This window comes from Parus major, chromosome 1A (assembly GCF_001522545.3).
Source record: "Parus major isolate Abel chromosome 1A, Parus_major1.1, whole genome shotgun sequence".
NCBI lineage: Eukaryota > Metazoa > Chordata > Aves > Passeriformes > Paridae > Parus > Parus major.
Genome location: NC_031773.1, coordinates 22,668,021 through 22,687,129, shown reverse-complemented (window position 1 = coordinate 22,687,129; position 19,109 = coordinate 22,668,021). Strand labels below are relative to the sequence as shown.

Genomic DNA, 19,109 nt, shown 5'->3' with positions numbered 1-19,109 from the left:
GCCAGGACAGGTGACCCAAACTGACCAAAGGTATTTTCTGTACCATATGACATCATGCTCTGTACATCAAGCGGGGGGAAGGAGAAAGGGAGGATGTTTGGAGTGATGGCATTTGATTTTAGAAGTCACCATTACAGGTAATGGGGCTCTGCTTTCCTGGAGATGGCTGAACAGCTGCCCGCTCATAGGAAGCAGTGACTTAACTCCTTGTTTTGCTTTGCTTGTGTACAAAGCTTTTGCTTTCCCTATTAAACTCTAATCCCAACCTTTTCTGCAATAGGCAAGGACACCTTCCACTAGACCAGGCTGCTCAAGGCCTTACCCAACCTGACCTCGAACACTGCCACAGTTAGGGTACCCACAGCCTCTCTGGGGAACCTATTCTCACCACCCTCACAGTGAATAATTTCTTCCTAATATCTACCTTAAATTTCCCCTCTTTCAGTTTGTGCCCATTACCCATTGTCCTGTCACTATAGTTCCTCAAAAAGTGTCCCTCTCTGGCTTCCCTGTAGATCCCCTTTGGATACTGGAAGGTTGCTATGAGGTGTCCATGCACCCTTCTCTTCTCCAGACTACACATTCCCAACTGTCACCCTGTCTTCATAAGGAAGGTGCTCCAGACCTCCTATCAACTTCATGACCCTCCTCTGGACTTGCTCCAACAGTTCCATGTCTTCCTTCTGCTGGGAGAACCTGTGACACATGTAGGATCTCACAAGAGGAGAGGGGGACAAGCAATTCTCATGAACTGCTGCCCACATTGCTTTTGATGCAGCCCAGGATATGTATGGTTGGCATTCTGGGCTGCAAATGCATATTGCTGGGTCATGTTGAGTTTTCATCAACCATTACCCGCAGGTGTTTCTCCACAGGGATGCTCTTGATCACCTCTCCACTCAGCCTGTAGGTGTGTCTGGGATTGCCCTAACACAGGTACAGGACCTTGCACTTGGCCTTGTTGAACTTCATGAGATTCGCATGGGATCATCTCTGAAGCCTATCCAGATCCCTCTGGATGGTATCCATTCCCTCCATCCTGTCTATGGTACCACACAACTTGGTGTCATTAGCAATTTTGATGAGAGTGAACTCAATCCCACGGTCCATGTCGCCAGTGTTGGCCCCAGTACTAGTCCCTGGAGGAATACCACTAGTCACTGGTCTCCACGTGGACAATAACCCCTTGACCCCAGCTCTCGGCCTGCCCCACCGAGAAAAGAAACGCTACACGAGGCAGCAGGACCCTGATGTCCCCCTTGGCAGCCGGGAATGAACCTTCCCGCCTCCCGGCCGCGCCTCCCGGGCGTCCCTGCGGGCGGTGCCATGTGCCGCGGAGGGGGCGCCACAGTCCCCCCGCGGGGCTCTCGCCGATCGCTCTTTGGTACGGCCCTCCCGCACCCCCTTGCCGCTCCCTGCCCCCGGCGCATGCGCGCTCCGCACTCGCAGTCCGGCTCTGGCCACGAGCTGTGCGCCCGCGCGCCGGCCTTTACGTCATTGGCGCGCGCCGGACGTGGCGGCGCCCCGCGGTGAGACTCGGCCGCCATGACCTCCGCGCTGGAGAACTACATCAACCGTATCCTCGGCCGGGACTCGCGGCACGGGGGCGGCGGCACCGGCCTCCCCTCGTGAGCGGGGCCCTCACGGTGGGCCTGGTCGGGGCAGCGCGGTTCTGGTACTTGGGCCCGTCCCCGTTGGCGGTTTCTTGTCACAGAAGATTGGGCTGGCAGGCCGGAGGTTACCTGGAGAACAGGGTCCCCCCTACAGCATCCAGTGCTGCCGAGCTGAGCTTTGCCCGTGATGAGCGAGATTCGCGGCCTGCTTTGGGCTGATTTAGGGCCTGCTCCCTTAAAGGGCTGCTAACGTACGTTTAGATAGCAGCTTCGCATCACTTGGGAAGTGCATTGGGGTTCTTGCAACGCTTTTGGTGCTAGTTTTATTTTGTGCTTCTTGTAACCCATGGCCATTTTCAGTTTTATTCATAAACAGTAAGATAATAACCCAGAATTAGTCAAGATGATGAATATACGATCAGTATATGAATTGGCATAATCAGATCTTCAGAAAAAAGGGATGCAGAATGCTAGCCTCGAGGTCACCACTGCAGACCTGCTTTTTAAGGACTTGGAGTGTGTATGGAACTGTTGTTTCAGTTTTTGAGGCAGTGCAGTTAGTAATGGGAAGAGAGGTGAGCTCAAATCTTTATTCTGTTTTTAAGGCTTTTCATGTTTGTGTACAACTGCCCATGGTTGGGGAAGAGGAACTTTCAAGGAGATGTTAATGAAAAACACTGTATTGTCAACGGTGCTGCTTTAAGAAAAGTGCTGATAGGCTTTTTAGACTCTGAATGGCTCATAAAACCTGTATTACATATGAACGTTTTAGAAAATGTTAATGGTTTTATTTCAGATATGAAAATAAAATTTCCTTAATGAAATATCAGGTACTGTTGCAGTAATTACTTCTGATGGAAGAATGATTGTGGTAAGACTTACATTTTTTAACATTTTATTTTCTCCCATGAAGACTTTCCATCATACCTTAAGTGCCACAAAATCTTGTTTTTGATTTATTTCTTTAAATAATCTAGTAAACACAAGGTAATCTCCTTCAAAGAGATAGCACTTAAAATTTCTTGTTAGGAATGGTTTTAGTATTGTTGACCACAAGAATCCAACTTTGCTGTTCTTTGTTTTATTTAATAATGTATTTAATTTCTGGAAACATCCATACAAAAAAACAGTGTAGAAATAGTAAAACTAGTTGTCTAGAGGAACATCAGTGATAAAATGAAAAATTTACTTTTTTAATGCTTAATTTTATTGTGTCTTTTAGCATGAACACACAGTAATCTGTGTGCTTTTCTTGAATTGGTTATTGCTTTTAAAATTTCATTCTTTAGCTGTTTTGTTTAAGCCAAAGAATAAAATCTGAATAGAACATCTCTAGTAGCTTTATTTTGCCACTCTGCTTAAGAGGAAAAGACAGCAAAGAGGAAAAACTTTAAGGGCTTTTTCTTTGTGTTTTTTTCAGGGAACACTCAAAGGTTTTGATCAGACCATAAACTTGATTTTGGATGAAAGCCATGAACGAGTGTTCAGTTCTTCACAAGGAGTTGAGCAAGTAGTGCTGGGCTTATACATCGTAAGAGGTGATAATGTGTAAGTACAGCATGGTCTTGTTTAAATCTTTTCATGCAACCTTTGTGTCTGTATGCACATGTGTTTGTGTGTATGTATATTTATATATCCATAATCTGTATAAATCTTGATAGCCTCAGACACCTTTCATCTTTGTGGGTAGCACTGAAAGTATTGTCAAAGCTGACTCACCATCCCTGAATGTACTAAAAAGATGTGTAGAAGTGATACTTAGGGACATGGTTTAGTGGTGGACTTGGTGTGTTAGGTTAATGGTTGGACTTGATCTTGCAGGTCTTTCCAAACAAATTACTGTGATTCTGTATTAAATAGCAAACATCTACACTTTTACAGAAGTGATTACATTGTAGTGTTCAGATTGAAGATGATCTGACAGCTGGAGCTACAAGGGCAGGCTGAGAGATGATGAAGGAAGAGATAATCACTAAAAAATGGGATAGAACTTGTGTGCAAGAAGTCAGGAATCTTGTATACAAAGTTGATTTTCAGCAATTTTTTGGAGTTTTTTTAGAGCAAATGTTCACAGAGAGCACTTTATAATCTGGAAAATCCTTGAAGGTTCTGACTTGACAGTGTAGCAAGTGTTGAAGCCAATGTAGTGACATGTCAAATATATGAGTTGGTATTTGATGTAAAATTCCCTTACAAAATGAGGGTAAAAGCTCATTGAGTGCAGAGAAAAGTAACTGGTGTGCCAAACCCATGGGAGGGTTACAAGAGAAGTGGAAAGAAAGCCTGGTAAGTGGGCCAGCTAGGAAGATTACTATTGCAGCAGCATTCTGAAACTGATGGCAGAAGTAAGATAATTTTTTTATCACAGCTGGAAAAAGAGTATGTTGTAGTGACCAACACATGAGCCTGGATAAGAATTTTCATCTTCTAATTCTAATGGATACTTCTGTACAACAAAATGACAATGCTTAAATTGATATCTAGGTGCATTTATCTAACCTAATTGAGAAAGTGGATCATTCTGAATACTTTCATCATTTTCAACTTAAACTTTTAAGAAAAAGTAATTTGACACATATACAAAGGTGGGACTATGCATGCCACTCTATCAGTAGCTTTTCATTCAGATAATAAAAATGTGTATAAAAGAGCAAATAATTGTTTACTACTTCACTGTTCCATCATACAGTTGAAATGTATGATGAAAGACATCATCATACAGCCACATTACTCAAATATATTCAAAATATACTTCTATGAAATAAAATTTTTTGCTATCTTAATAAATTCAAACATATTTATTGCAAGTAATAATTCTGTGTTCATGCAACTCTTCAAGATGCTGAAATTCAGCATCCTTATAGAAAGAAGTAAAAAGAATCAATAGCTAAGTAACAGTAACTTCAAAATAGGGGACTCTTAAGAAATAGGGAAGCTGTTGAAAAATAAAAGGAAAGAAATAGTCATGGTACAAAGTACTTTGGGCATTCCAGTGTGTATCACTAGAAGCTTTAATGGAATAAACAGCATCCATCAGAAGAAGTTGGTATAATTCAACAGCAAGTAAGGGTTGTTAGAAGATAAAATTCAGCTTCTGTTTTAGAACTGTGTGATTTGATTTCAACAACAAATAACCTGATTTTTTTTTTATTTGTTTTTCAGTGCTGTGATTGGTGAAATTGATGAAGAGACAGATTCAGCTCTTGACTTGGGAAATATTCGAGCAGAACCTTTAAACTCAGTTGTGCACTGAAAAGATAAAAATGCACAGGGACTTTGTAAATCTTTGGTTGTACAGACCTATTTAGCAATGTGGACAGCTTTTAAAAATTGTGTTTAATTTGTTTAGTCACCAGTTTTTTACTATGAATATGTTGTAGTTTTGCATGTAAATTAAAGTTTCTACATTTTGCTAAAGATACTGTCATTGAATTTCTTTTGGGATTTCACACTGCATAATTTCACTGGTAAATGCAATCAGTATCAGTGATGGTCCTGATACTGTATATATATACATCTTGTTCTTAAAATAAGATCTCATTCCTAAAGGGAAACTGATGTTTTTCATATTAACCCAGGATTATTTGAAGGTAGATGTGTAAGTCAGTTTAACCATCTCTAAATGTAGTTGTGGCTCTAAGTAGAAAACTCTTCTTTGTAAATCTTTCTGTGTATGTGTGTAGTGTAGAATGGAAGAATGTTAAAAGCTTTCACAGTCAAATTAATAACTTAAGCACATAATACTTTTTTTTTTTTATGGTGTCAGACTTTGTTGTTGCCCAAGACTCCTGGAGGTGCAGGAATTTGTAATGCCTTAATCCTTGCAGACAAATTGGAGAAACAGACTTTTGAGCAGGAACAAAAAACCCAAAGGCACGCATTTGTTTGAAGCCCATTAAGTTCCAGACCAACTCCTTCTCTAGCTTCACCTTTTCAGCAGCTGTCATGTTGCTCAAAGTTAGGGTAAGATCTACAGAAACAGAATTGTTTGTTTGCTAATGTGTAACTTGTCTTAGAATATAGTTTAGAAGACACAGAAGTACTTCAGGTAGGTAAAGTATTTATTTTGAAAGAAATTTGCCTTAATATGGAACATAAGGATCCCATGTAACAATGATCACGTAAAGACCTCTTAAACATCAGCCACAGCCAAGCTAAGTGGGACAAGCTCTGTGCAGTATAGTGTGAGGTGTGTATATATAGGTATTTCACATCACCATGAAATTGGTACTCTTGAACAAAGCTGTTTCTGTTACTCTCCAGTGTCCCAGAGGTCCAGTATTTTTCCCCTGTAATAGATGCGCTGTCAAAGCAAACAAAAAAGGAATTTTAATGTGCATATTAGGGGGTTTTGTACTGATTTTAATTTTAATATTAAATGGGTATTTTTCATTGCAAGTTCACTGTTTGGAAACCAAATATATTGAAGTGAAAATATTTGTTCTCCATAAAATGTGTCTCAATTCTTGTAGCTTCCACCTTGTTTTCTAAGATTGTTCTTGGTGGAGCATGTGAAACCCAGCAATCCTTTTTTTACCTTTATCCATCTTGTGATCTAGTAATGTGTTGTGTTCTGTCCACATTTCTGGGAATGCTTAGCAGACATTGAGTAAGTCAAATTAGGATTTTCCTGTGATTACCAGAAGTTAGTACTAACTGGCTATAATTCATTATATGAAGAGAATCAGTTTCATTAAACAGTCAACAAAAAAGCCTTTTTGCTACTGAAATGCTGTTACCTGCACAAGAGAAAGGACAATATAGGAACTGAATTGTACTGAAAAAGTGGATTATTAAATTAGGTATTTTAGAGTTTAGCAAAAAATGCAGAGGCAAAGAGTGGAGTCAGGATGAGCAGATTTTTAATGCACTGCTTATTTTTGGATGTATTAGGATAGTTGAAACACATGGATTGAATACTTCTAGAAGCACTGGAAAAATATGGAAATATGTTGTCTTATCGTTGAGAAGTTAGGTTTGGAGATTAAACATGGAATGCTAATGCATATGGAGATCATCTACCTCAAACACATCATGTGCAATATAACTCCTTGGTCCTGTCCTTGCTTGAGGATTTAAAATACAAGCTACTGGTGTGAGTTGAAACTATTTTCTCTGAGCTTGAAGTGCTAATCTCAGATGCAAAGCTGTGGAACAATGGCAGTGAAATTGGTCAGTAAAATCAAAGGACTGACCAGATGAGAATTCCAGTTGTTGAAGCTGGAAAACCTGGATCTGGGATGTGATAGTTTCACTGAGTAAGGTGTTTAAAACACAGACTGCTAACCCTGTCTTTTTTTCCATCAAGTGGGTGACCTCAGTTGCATTTTCTTTTCTGAGCCTGTGTGTGTAGGGTGGTGGAGAGCTACAGCTTCAAGAAAATGTGTCTGACAGGCTGACCTAAACCTAGGGCATTCTCCAGGTGATGACTAAGAAAGATAAATGCCCTTTCAGAAAAGGATCCTGATAAAAACTTGTGCAAAGCCCAAATGAGTTGATGATAGATGACTGATTGTAAAATTGACTGTTCTGCAGTGGGATAGGCAAAGGATGGCCAGCTCAGGTCTGCTTGGGATTGTCTCCACCTCTGCCAAGATGGAGCCTGCTCAGAAGCAAAGCTCTGTCTAAAACCTTAAAATTGGCACCGTGGAGGTTGCTTATCTTCATGCTTAGCAGCAATGTAAGGCTTTTCAGAGCTGTGATTTTTTTGGCTTATGCTAATGTTTCAGTTTCTGCTCCAACATTTCTTTCAATTTGGTCTCACTGGCTTTGGTCTGGATTTGACCAAAGCCTCTTCTGGATATAATGGTGAAAGTATCAAAGCCAGAAGGTATTTCAGAAGGGATTTCTTGAAATCAAATCTAGGACTTCATAATTCTTTTTAAAATTGTAAGATGAAATTAAAGCTTTGTAAACTTTCAGGGACTCTAAGCTACAGTGGCTAACTAGGTACCTGTAAATATATGGTGCAGAGAAATCACTCAGTAAAACAGTATTTAATGCATAAAGTTGAATTACAACCAACATTTTCATTGTTTTCATACATGAATAAAGATAGGAAAGATCTGTCTGATTGAAACCACGAAGTGGACATAGAGTGATGGCCTAGTATTAGTGATTCTGAAGAAAGCTAGTGTTAGTCTCCAGAGGATGAGTAGGGTGGAAGCTCAGCACATGTAAAGCCTGTGTATGTCTTCATGCTAGGGGAGCTCTGCAGTCAGTGTTGCAAGCACATTGAAGATGGTAAAAAGGTACAACAGAGGAAGTAAAGTAGTGCTGAACTTTTGAGAGGAAAACTTTAAGTTTTCAGATGCTGAAGATGTGTGAAAGAGGACTGTATAGAATGAGAAAAGAACACAACAGATAATAGTTCTGTGTTGAGCAGGGGTATGTCAATCGCTGTGTGCCAGCTGGCTATGTTGAAGGTTCTCTCCTGTTTAACACTGATTGCAGAGATGTAGCAAAGCAAATTTTTACTGGGAGATAAGCAGATAAGTAAGTCTGATAAAAGCTTTTGCTTTATTTTTCCTGGAGAGAAAAGTACTCTCAACAATAAGAGTAACTCTCTTTTTGGTGCTGAAGGTGCTCCCTATGAGTTCTGACTGCTGGTGCCTTATGACTGTCAGCTGGTTCCATGGGGTACATGAAGAGCTCTGCTGAGATCACAAATATCTTTTTCCTGAAACTGTCTGCAGTGAGCCTAGATTAAAGATTCACTAATATAAATAACAGGTGATATTCAATAAAATCCAGTGAGTCCCTGCAGAGTAATAAATATACTATGCAAAAATGAGAAGGGCAGAGAAAGGTGATACTAAGGCCAAAAGGAAATAATGCTGAATTGAAGGTAATTGTCATATGCCATTAAATTTCCTGCATTGTCATAGGTTGGTCACTTCCTCCTTTTGTTTGGTTAATAGAGATCTTGGAGTGAAAGGACGCCTCTTGACTAGTAGTGGAAAATAATTCCTCCAGTGAAATGAATGACCTGGTTTATAAAGAGATTAAGTAAATTAATTTGGTGTGCATGAAAAACACAGAAACTACCTTCTGTGGTCCAAGGACAATTTCTCTAATTGCAATCCACATTAAGTACCTCCATATCCCTTTCACATACTTGCAGTCTTAAGTACTTCAAATATTGTGTGGCCTACAAGCAGGTTACTGACTGTACTACATTGAAAGAACGTGGACTGTTTTGAGGATGTAATCCAACAGTGGACAATTTCTGTACAACTTGACCTTTGCTATCAACTATAGCCTGTTGTCCTTAGCCCTGGAGGTAGTGTTTATTCTTCAGGCCATTTTATAAGTAAACAGCTGAGATACACATCAAACACTCGGTGCTAGAACTGAAGATAAAGTGCAGGTTGATGGTGTTTATCTCATGGTCATTGCCATGCTACTTTCATAGCAAATTTACCAGATCTCTGTGCCTGAGTAGGTGTTTTGTACCCATAGCAGCATAATTCCACCAATTAGCCTCTGCTGCATGCTGCTGCACTCTGCTAAGAATTTTATTCTGCACATTAATACAGAAATTATCCTTAAACACCAGGGTTGTCTCTCCATGCATTGGTATGAAAGGATTTAATTTATTCCATTTGTCATAGTTAACATGACAAATACAAGGTCATGTGCTGTTGCTCCTTTAGGAATTAGATTACAATTACAGTAGCCAGAAAAACTGTCTTATCAATTAGTTTTAGCTTCTCTGATGCTTAAATAATAAGGCATTTTTATTTAATAATATAATTATAACTTCAAGTATCAGGTATTCATGGACAAGTAACTATGAAACACAGATGTGCCAGAAGTTCAAGATTCTTGAGGTGAGAGAGGGAAAACTTGTACCAGACCGAGGTTAAAAGTACAATGACAGAAGATAGTAAAGAACCAGGTATTTGTTCTGGAAATCCTGTTCCTGAAAGCCTCTCTCAGCGTGCTGTATTTTGCCTTAGGGTCCTTTTCAGGGGCCTTTCTTTCTGTGATTTTTACAATAATGGCAGAAATGCTGAAATTTCTTACATCAGTAGCATTTTCCCTGAAGGAATTAAAAGCTCCACTGACGCAAGTGAAAATCAAAGCTAGAAACACAATACTATTCAGACTTTGGCCAAAATCTGCTTGGTAGCCCTAAGAGCAGGACTTATACACTTGGTAATGTTCCTTCCTGGAGCCTTGCAACATGTTCCAGGAGCTCTGGAAATCACTTGTAACAATGCACTGCTGCCGTTCAGCCTTACATCAGTAACTGTGCTGCCAGATGCCAAAAAATTTCACTGAGTGCTCAACTTCTTTCCTGCTACTTGCACTTTTAGATGAAAGGCTTTCATTACTTTAGGGAGGACAAGCACATGGGCATGTACTGCTTTTGTCTGCTAAAACCTCTTTAATGGCTTTCCTGCCATCTTGTTTTATACTCTAGGTTTATTTTATCTTTAGTGTTGAATCCAGCAGTGGATTACAGTGCTCTGTGTAGAAATGGGAATGGTTTATTCAGGTGGAGAAATTAAAAAAGCTGGATCTGAAGTACTCTAATGTATAAAAAATAGAAATAACTAGGATGGAAATCTGTTGAATATGAACAAAGTTGGGCTTTACAGCTGTGGTCATTGTAGCAAAATTGTCTTAAACACAGATACAGTTACTGTACCTGTATAAATCATTCATCTTATAAGAAATACTAAGAAATTGTAAGAAAACATTTTCTACTCAGAAATATTTTAAGGCACTGGAACTTTATATGGAAGCTTCCTATCCTAAAATGTTACTTTTTAATTATGGTAATTGCTTTGTATTTTTGTGCTTAAATTTTTGGTAATTCACACTTGTGTAATTTTCAGACTGAAACTCTGTTTATGATGCAGATGGAAACCTGTATGCACATAAATGCTGCCATCTTTCTGCAAACTGGCCCGAGCTGCTGGTGGTGCATGGCTGGGATCTGCAGCATTCACACTGATGAACATGTGTGGGATGTGGAGCCCGTGGATTCAGGGACAGGTTGTCAAGCTTGTATTCAAAGCATCGTGCATGCAAAAGACCAGAAAAAAACATGCAGCAATAAAACCCCTAGCTATCTAGAACCGTTTCAAATTTGGTTTGTAGCATTTTCAATTAATAAAAGCATTTCTTGCCAACTGCCACCTAAGTACCACCTCATCTCTATACCATTTCATGCATACAGACGAAATGTACAGGAGCTCCATTTTGCACCGAGTTACAAGACTGAACAGAAGCCAAGGCAGGAAGTGATTATGGCTAAGGAGCTGATGCTGATTGAAAATGTGTGATGCTGTGGAGGAAATATCAGACAATAGGACCTCAGTCAGTTTGGAAACAGATTTAAAAACCAGCACATTAGGATGTAAACAGTCAATAGGACTGGGGCCAGCCTTTCTCCTAACAATGAGATCATTAGCAGTAGGAGCGTGCAGAATGATTTCCATGATTAAAGTGCAAGTGCAAAATCCATGAACGTGTGTGCTCATCAATGCTGAACGGAAACCTTCTTGCTTTTTGCCATGTTTCTTCTATGGGTTGTCCTAACTCATCCTGGATACAAGAGTCAGGCGTAAGTGCAGTTTAAATCTAGGAAGTGCAAATGGTCAAGGACTCGGAAAAGAAAGGCTTAAGGTTATTTTGTGTAACTATAATGTAAGATCACTCTCTGGAATTGCACTTCTGATTCTCAAGACACCTTCTGTGAAAAGTTGCCAGCTCACATTCAATTAAAATTGTTAGGTTCCAAGTAGAAACAGACTCTGATAAGAAATGGAACAGAGCGATTTTTATAATTTAAGTGATGATCATTATATGGGTGAAGGGGACATGTTCCTGATTTGTCTAGAGACTAGTTAAACTTCTTGCATCATTTATAATATCCATCAAAGTAATTTTGAGTTTTATGCTGCAACTTCTAATTTCACAATTTTACAGAAGTCCAGCCAATGCAGAAAGCAGTAAGAAAGAAAACCATGAATATGTTTGTATGTATCCGTTTCATTTATGGATAAGACATGTACAGTGTTTTATAACTACACTGTATGTGTCAATAGTTTTGAGTTTGGTTCTAATTATGCTTTTTCTGAGTTTCAACAGCTAAGTGCAGATGGCAGCAAAATGGTCCTTAGCTAAAAGGGAGTTACCAGGTTACCCTACTGTTAATGCCACTCTTCAACACACAAGTGTGCCTGAGCGATGCCCTGCATTGTCTTGGGCCTTTAAGCAGCTGAGCATTAGTTCTGAAAGTACTCAAGTTTCGGTGCTCTCTGCCATGGGCCACCTGAGCCTTAGTAACTTAATGAAGCAAGAAACTTCTAAGATGGCAAAGCTTCTACTACAGCACCAAAAAAGGCCTAATCAGTGAAGATAATCTAGACATAGAGAAGTACAGGTGAGTTACAAAAGCCAGTGAGCAATTTCTTTTTCCTGCACTTCTGGTACATATTATATCTGTTTGTTCCTGACTGCATGCCCAGAACATTGACACATCTTGTCTTCTATGCTCAAAATGAAAGTTGTTTTTTCTCACAGTGACTTAGGTCCCAGATGGCAAAATGAAGCTGCAGGATTTTGTTTAAAAATAAAGTTGGAAAGCAATGGAGTAATTTAGAAAAGGAGATTAAATTCAGCCTGTGTTTAAAGTAACTTCTTCTTTGCCCAAAAAATGATGGGTAAACATTAAACCCTCACCCCCAAATATGTCCTTTTCTTAATGGAAGAAGGCTTGGCTTCACTGCAAATACCAAGAAATTAACCAGGTTTTGAAACCCAGCTTCTTCAAAATATTAGTGCATTCCCAGGCTACAGCCCTGCAACTCTTGAAAATTAGAAGACAGCATAAAACAATTTGAGTAAATACAAAGATATTTTGTTGAGTAGGTTGGTTGAAGAATTGTGTGGAAAAGGGAACTGAAATGTGCCCATGTCATCCAGAATTTCATAGTAAGTAATTTTTGCTGTACCTACCTAGTGAAAGGACTGTTAGCTTTGTACTGTGTTACTTTTCCCTTGATGCGCTAAAACTCTGTCAGCCTGATCCCATTTCATGAAAAGCCATTCCAGAGGAGAATCTGAGTTGGATGGTAACTGTGTATCCATTTCTGCAAATTCAAATGTAGTTGTATGCACAGGATTTTGGTAATACAACTGGAGGTAAAAGGTGACTTTTCTCTAAGGCTGTAACAGTCAGCACTTCAGTAGCAAGAAGGGTACTAACAGCAGTGTTCATGTAGGCATCACAAGTATAATATGATGTGAATGAGGAATTTTTTTGTTTACAGAGATACCTAGAGCTCCATTTTACATAGAGATGCTGCTATAGATGTCTAGTAATAGGCCACTGAGGTAGGGAGAGATTTTTTTACTCTGTTTCTACAGTTAAAAAGAAATGATGAGAAGACAAAAAATGAAAATTGTTCTTGTCATTTGCAAAACACAGCTGCGCTCATAATGCCTTACATGGTCCAACTTAAATTAAGCATGGACTGTGCTCCTTGCTTGTGGAAGTCACTGTCTTTGTGCCAATAGCAGTAATTAAGTAAAAGTAATAATTACTGATCAATAACTCATCACAGGCAATAAATAGTAGAATGGTCAGCTATTACAGTAACTTCAACCCAAGTACTGCTTAAGCTTAGGGGAGTTTTGGGGTAAAGAATATTGTCATGTAATGTGGTAGCACACCATTTTCAGGGTGTTGTTTTCAAAAAAGACCAAGAATCAGCCATCCACTTTTGAGAAGCCTTTTCACTGCCAAACAAGAAAACAAACAAATCACCTTTCAAGTTAATGAGTTGACTAGACTTTCCCTTATTGATATGCTAGGTGTTAACACTGGCTTTTAGTTTGCTTTGTCCAGCAGACAGCCTTCACTTCTCACCAAAAGCCAGCAGTAAAGAAGCATTTACCACTGGCTTTTCCAGGCAAAGGGAACTTGTAGCTTGTTTGGGTTTATTAACAGGTGATTTATCTCTATATTCAGGTAAGGGCAGTGAGAGGTGCCTCTAAGGTAAAGAGAAGATGAAAAGAGTTGGTCAGTATGCTGACAGGATACCAGAATTATATTCTCTCTGCAAAGCATTAAAGAGGCAGTTGGAACTGCAGAGGTCAGTGAATTGTAAGCAGATCCTGGATATTTTAGAGGTCAAGGCTCACTTAGTGGATATGTGAGATAGCACTATTCAAACTGCCTTTAATCAATTGTTCAAGCCACTATTCTGCTAACAAGTAGCAATGAAAAACTAATTATGTTTTGTGGCCACAATTCAGGGCAATATTTTGAAGACTGGAAAACCCAGAAAACTTCTTACATCATTTGTTGTGAGGAAAAAGCAACTGATACAATGAGATTTTCTGAAACAGAATTATATATTCTATACAATTGTAATACAAATTCTAGTAATTGTCTTGCAGCCAGTGATCTGCAAGGGTTTCTAAAATATTTTAGCAAAGAAATTAAGAAACACTGTTGCTTTCTCTTTAGGAAAGTGATCAGAAAGTTCCAAAAATTAAATGTCACTGTTAGAGTGCAAGCTAAAGAAAGCATTACTAAAGTAAAGAATGTCCTCTGTCCACTGAATTACTCAAATAATCACAGAAGGCTACCAGAGTGGCATGGCATTGTCCCCTTCACAGACCTGTGCCAACTCCTCCCCATGACATTTTTGTCCCTAGCATTTTCAGAAAAGGCATTCCAGAAGAATGTACTCCATCATCTTCGCAGGCAGTGAGATGAGGCTGACTGGCCTGTTCCCCAGCTCCTGTGTCTTGTCCTTCTTGAAGATGGGACAGATATTTCCTGTCTTCCAGATGTCAGCAGCCTCCCCTGACTACCTTGGCTCCTCTCAGGTCACCAGGCGTCCTCACTGGGGCACTGGAAATGGACCTTCAAGAGAAGGTGTGGATTTCTCCTTAGCCCTGTGCCCCCCTGCCTACACTGACTTTCTCTTCAGCTGCTCCACCAGCCAAGCAACAGCATGCAGCCTGCTACAAACACACTTAAAAACATTTCCTTGTTTGTCCCGACGATAAGCAAAACCTTCTGGGTGGAGAGACACTACAACGCCCCAAAAGCAGGCTGGAGAAATTTCCTAACACTTTTTCAGGCTACATCTGGGTCAGCTCCCCACAGGCTCCAGACTGGTAGGATGTGCCTCTTTCATGGCTGCCAGAAGCTCACCCAGAACCTTTGCCTTCTGCACAGATCCCAAAGAGGATTCCTCTAAAATGCCCGAAGAGTCTGGGAAACTGTAATTAGTACTAGAGCTCAGCTCGAGCCCATGATTTTGACATGACTGTGCTTCAAGTCCTTTGGAGGAAAGGGACATATTTGGCTGACCCCTGGCTGTTAAGATCTGACCTGTTATTTAAACTATTAAAGAGAAGCCTCTGTCTGACTAAAGGTGCAAGTGAGACCATATGCCAAAGGCAATAGTACAGATTTTTATTTAACAGTAAATGTGAGGTAGAGAGAGGTAGGAAAAAGTGGAGGGAGAGAGGGAGAGAGACTGAGAAACAGAATAAACTGTTTGAAATATCAGATATATCACCCCATAGGTTCCAATGACAGCCTGTTGGTTGTCTTTTGTCATCTTGGTGGTTGCAGTACTGTTGATGTGGTGGTTGCAGGCTGTATCCATCAAGTGGGGAGGAAGGAGTCCACAAAACACCACAGGGTTTATATTTTGCTGAGGCTAGGTGGAAACACCTCCTGCAATTCCCCTGGATGATGAATTACTGGATCATGGGACATTCCATGAGTCATTGACACCTTCTAAGATACTGCAGCTGTCTCTTACCCAGTACAGCTCTATCAATCACAGCCCATGAGCCAAGATGAATGCCTACATCCTATTACCATAGGATACTTCAGAGGGGAGTTCTCACAGCTGTGCCATTATGTAAGGGAAGATATTGGCATAGTAAGAAAGACTAGTACACTTTGCAGGATTTGTCTCTTATTGGCCTCTTCCCTTACCTGGAAACCCAGTTTGCAGCCTCAGGTGTGCATGCCACCTGCACTGGGGAGGCCACTCTGTGCATCACTAGCCAAGCACACAGCTCATGGTCCGAGCCAGTCCAGTCTCTTGCAGCACCTGGGCAGTCACTGCAAATGGTCGAGTGTTTTGAGTCACTCATCTGTAGCAGGCCAGTCTCTGAGGACAGGCAAGGTGCATCGAGAGCTCTGGAGAGTTCTATGAGCAAAGAAGGGGTGAAAAGCAGTGTCAAGAAGGGGAACAATAAAACAAAGCCATGTTCTAGATTGCAAAATTTATTAAATCTCCAGTTCAATTAAATACAGTGTAATAGCTTCACAAAAATGTATTCATATAAAAAAGGGAAAGTGTCACAGCAGCATTCAATGCTTTTCTCACTATCTGTTAAGTCCTTAAAATAGTGGGTATAACCCTAAAATTCTTTCAGTCTTGATTCATCTCAGTACAATCATTCTTACTTTTCCAAAACTGGGACTTTGTTCTATACTCTTCTGGTGACTTTTGCAGATGGGAAATGACAACTCATATCATAATTAAGAACTGGTAACTCCCTGATATAGGTAAACCTGTTTATATGGTTACTATCAATTTTCCACCACATCTGGGCTACAGACACCATTATCATCAGCTGCTAAGAGCAACAAAAAGACTGGGTATCTTATCACACAAGTTCTGGAGAGTAATGAGGAAATTTGATAGTATTAATGTTTCTTTTTCCCCTCTCCCACTGGAAGTGTTTTCAGGTGTACCACAAGTGTTTAAGAAAGAGCTGCAAAAGTCTGAAGCTGCAGCACTTTTAAATAAAGAAACAAACACCAATACCATGAGAAGTAATGAGTTTGAATAGCCCTCGTGATATTTGAGTGTACTGAGATAGTGACTGATCATGAGGCCAGGTTGCCCATGGAGGCTCTGGAGTCTCCATTTCTGAAGTAATTCAAAAACCAACAAAGATCTGGGAAACTAGCTAAAGGTGGTCCTCCTGGAACAGGAGGGATAGAACAAATAGCCTCCAGAAGTCCCTTCCAACCTCACTCATTCTGTGATACAAAATAAAAATACCAAAAAGACCATATAACAAGTCTTGGCACTACTGCACACTCACAGTAATTTTAAATCTACGTCACATAAAGTGACAACAATGTTAAGTGCTCTTTTCTCCAGCTTGAACACCACTATACATAAATTAACAGAAACTGAATCACTGCATCACTGCATAAATTTAGTCACTGCATCAGGACTGAAACACTGGGCTCAAAGCACTTCAAATGATGTCCTGAGCACTGAAATAACACTGAAGAACTTACAAACACATCGAGTGAAAGGATTAAAGAGAACAAAGGTAACACTTTTGTTAAAACACAGAACATGAATGGAGCAACATAACACAGCTACTGTAAGAGGAAACATTTCTGACAGTTTTGTCAAACTCAAGAATGCAGATCAGTCAATCTGCTGGTCAGGAAAAACAGATGTGGGTCTTACTGTGAGTGCAGAAGAAGCCAGCTATGCAGAAAAAACCCCCAATAGATGAGTGCACTGTGCTTGACATCCATTTAAAAGACTTCAGAATTTATATTTAGACTGCAATGAACAAGTATTCACATCTGAAGCAGGGAGAAGGGAAACCATAGATGTCCTATAAAAGCAAAAATTGTCTATGGTCTTTCCACAACATTTCATTCAAATCATGTAATTTTTGGTTAAAACATCACGGTATTCCTCTATTGCTCTGCAAAGGGGATCCTGATCCACATGAAGGTTTTTTGAAGATCCAGCACATCCAGTTTCAAGTTCAGCAGTGGCTGGGGAGAAATGACACAAGATTCCATATGTTATTTTTACATCAGACAGGGAGAAATAAGGCCCGGTAAGAACATTTTACATAACTCAAGAGCCTGCAAACCTGACCAAGACTTTAAAATTTCCAAGGACACCTAACAAGAGCTGGGCACAAAGGAAGAAACACATTGTGTGCACATGTGCATATCAGTCAACTGCATGTCTAAAGCTAGTGACATTCTGGAGGCTACACACGACTCCAGTGGCCCTCAAAAGTGCTTCTTAACACAGCCCCTGCAGAGCTCTTCAACCTCAAGTCTTTGCTTTCCTTCAATGTTCAAAGCTGTGCTTTATTGGAACTCTACAACTACACAGCTACAGTCCCTGCAAAGCAGTGACTCTGGAAGACCAACTATCATGAAGCAGGTGGATTTCCTCTTCTGGCCTCAAATTGTAGAGTGTGTTTTATGCTCCATGTTGCAAGCATTGAACTCACTGAACTCAAGCTTGCCTAAACACTAATGAATAATCTCTTCCTAAAGAAATGTTGTCTTTTATCCCTGATCATATTCTTCTTACTTATTCAAAACAGGACTGCAACACCTGAGCTACAAAGACAAGCCATGAATCATAGCAAGAAAAATCAAGATCTAACAGTAGGAACATGTATGGTATGGTTTAGTACTGAATGCAATCCATGAATATGGAAGGAGTGGCTGAAGTCCGTAAAGAACTATAAAAATATGGGGGCTTCTTTGATATTTTTGCTGCTAGTGAAGGGCAACTTCATCTTAAACCAAGCATTTCTGTGTGGGGCAGTAGGTCAATTTTCTTTTTGCTTGTTTTTTTCTAGCCAAGTGCATAACATTCTATGCAATATTTTGGGAAGTAGGAATTTTTACATTCAAGTCTAAACTGGAGAGCTAGCAGGAAAAAAATCTCTGTGCTTAGCAGAGGAAGTTGAAAATAAAGGCCTGGAAGCTGTTGAGACTTAGAAGCAGTCACCTTTTTCCTTAATAACACTCCTAATGTAATGACACATTACCTTCTTCCAGTTCCTTAGTGATTTTTTCATCCAGTTCCTGTCGTACCTAGAATGATACGTCAAATACACGGTTAAGACATAGTATGACCCAAACTAAACTGCTAAAACTCCTACAACATTCTTATACCCCACAGACAATGTGATAAAAACCTAAGAAACATCATCCCAAATGGAGATGATGGCCTGTGATGGCCAAGAAGATGCCAAAGGCCTTGGACCACATGAGCTATGTGGAAAGGCTGAGAGAGCTGTGACTGTTTCTTTCCATGAGCAGTGAAAGCTCCTTGTCTGTGTGTATTAACTCTCAGGTGGGTGGAGTAACAGAGATGGAGCCAAACTCTTCTCAGTGGTGCCAAAAGAACAACTCCCCCCAAGCCTCAAGTGTTTATCAAATGTGGACAGTAAAATCCTGGAGAAAAGGGACCCCTTCAGAACATGAAATGAGACATGGGTAGTGGAAGGAAGCAGGAAATCTAAGGCCTAGAGCAAAAGATGGCCTGAAGCAACACTAATCCTAAGCAACACTGTAGTAGTTGAGGTGACAGAAGAAACCACTTTCCCCAGTTTACGAAGCCTTCAGACTGACCAGAAGGTCCACAGGACCCTCTGCAATGGGATGTGCAGATGAATCCAGAGAAGAAAAAGGTCTTGTTTGCCCCTCATTTA

At 40.2% G+C, this 19,109-nt stretch overlaps 2 protein-coding genes across 7 annotated transcripts in view; one reads left to right on the top strand and one right to left on the bottom strand.

The window, feature by feature from the left end:
* Positions 1-1,482: 1,482 nt before the first annotated feature.
* LSM8 (LSM8 homolog, U6 small nuclear RNA associated) lies at positions 1,483-5,032 on the top strand. Its single transcript, XM_015628157.3, has 4 exons — positions 1,483-1,576; positions 2,444-2,484; positions 3,034-3,161; positions 4,776-5,032. Exons 1-4 carry the CDS (start codon positions 1,546-1,548, stop codon positions 4,864-4,866), a joined length of 291 nt encoding a protein of 96 aa, XP_015483643.1. The 5' UTR covers positions 1,483-1,545; the 3' UTR covers positions 4,867-5,032.
* Positions 5,033-15,871: 10,839 nt separating this feature from the next.
* LOC107204647 (ankyrin repeat domain-containing protein 26-like) overlaps positions 15,872-19,109 on the bottom strand; it is a 48,942-nt gene continuing 45,704 nt past the window's right edge. For all 6 annotated transcript variants that reach the window (XM_015628153.3, XM_015628151.3, XM_015628156.3 and 3 more), the window contains 2 exons: positions 18,444-18,489; positions 15,872-17,421 (listed from right to left, as the gene is read on the bottom strand). In XM_015628153.3, the coding sequence (XP_015483639.1) occupies positions 17,300-17,421; positions 18,444-18,489 (168 nt within the window). In that variant the 3' untranslated portion in view covers positions 15,872-17,299. The remainder of the gene's footprint in view (positions 17,422-18,443; positions 18,490-19,109) is intronic.

Bases quoted from the DNA above. Each gene is read 5' to 3' on its own strand.
- LSM8 (XM_015628157.3), top strand. From the start codon at position 1,546: ATGACCTCCGCGCTGGAGAACTACATCAACC. The intron at 1,577-2,443 runs GTATCCTCGGCC...ATGAAATATCAG, and splicing joins GCTGGAGAACTACATCAACC to GTACTGTTGCAGTAATTACT. The intron at 3,162-4,775 runs GTAAGTACAGCA...TTTGTTTTTCAG, and splicing joins ATCGTAAGAGGTGATAATGT to TGCTGTGATTGGTGAAATTG.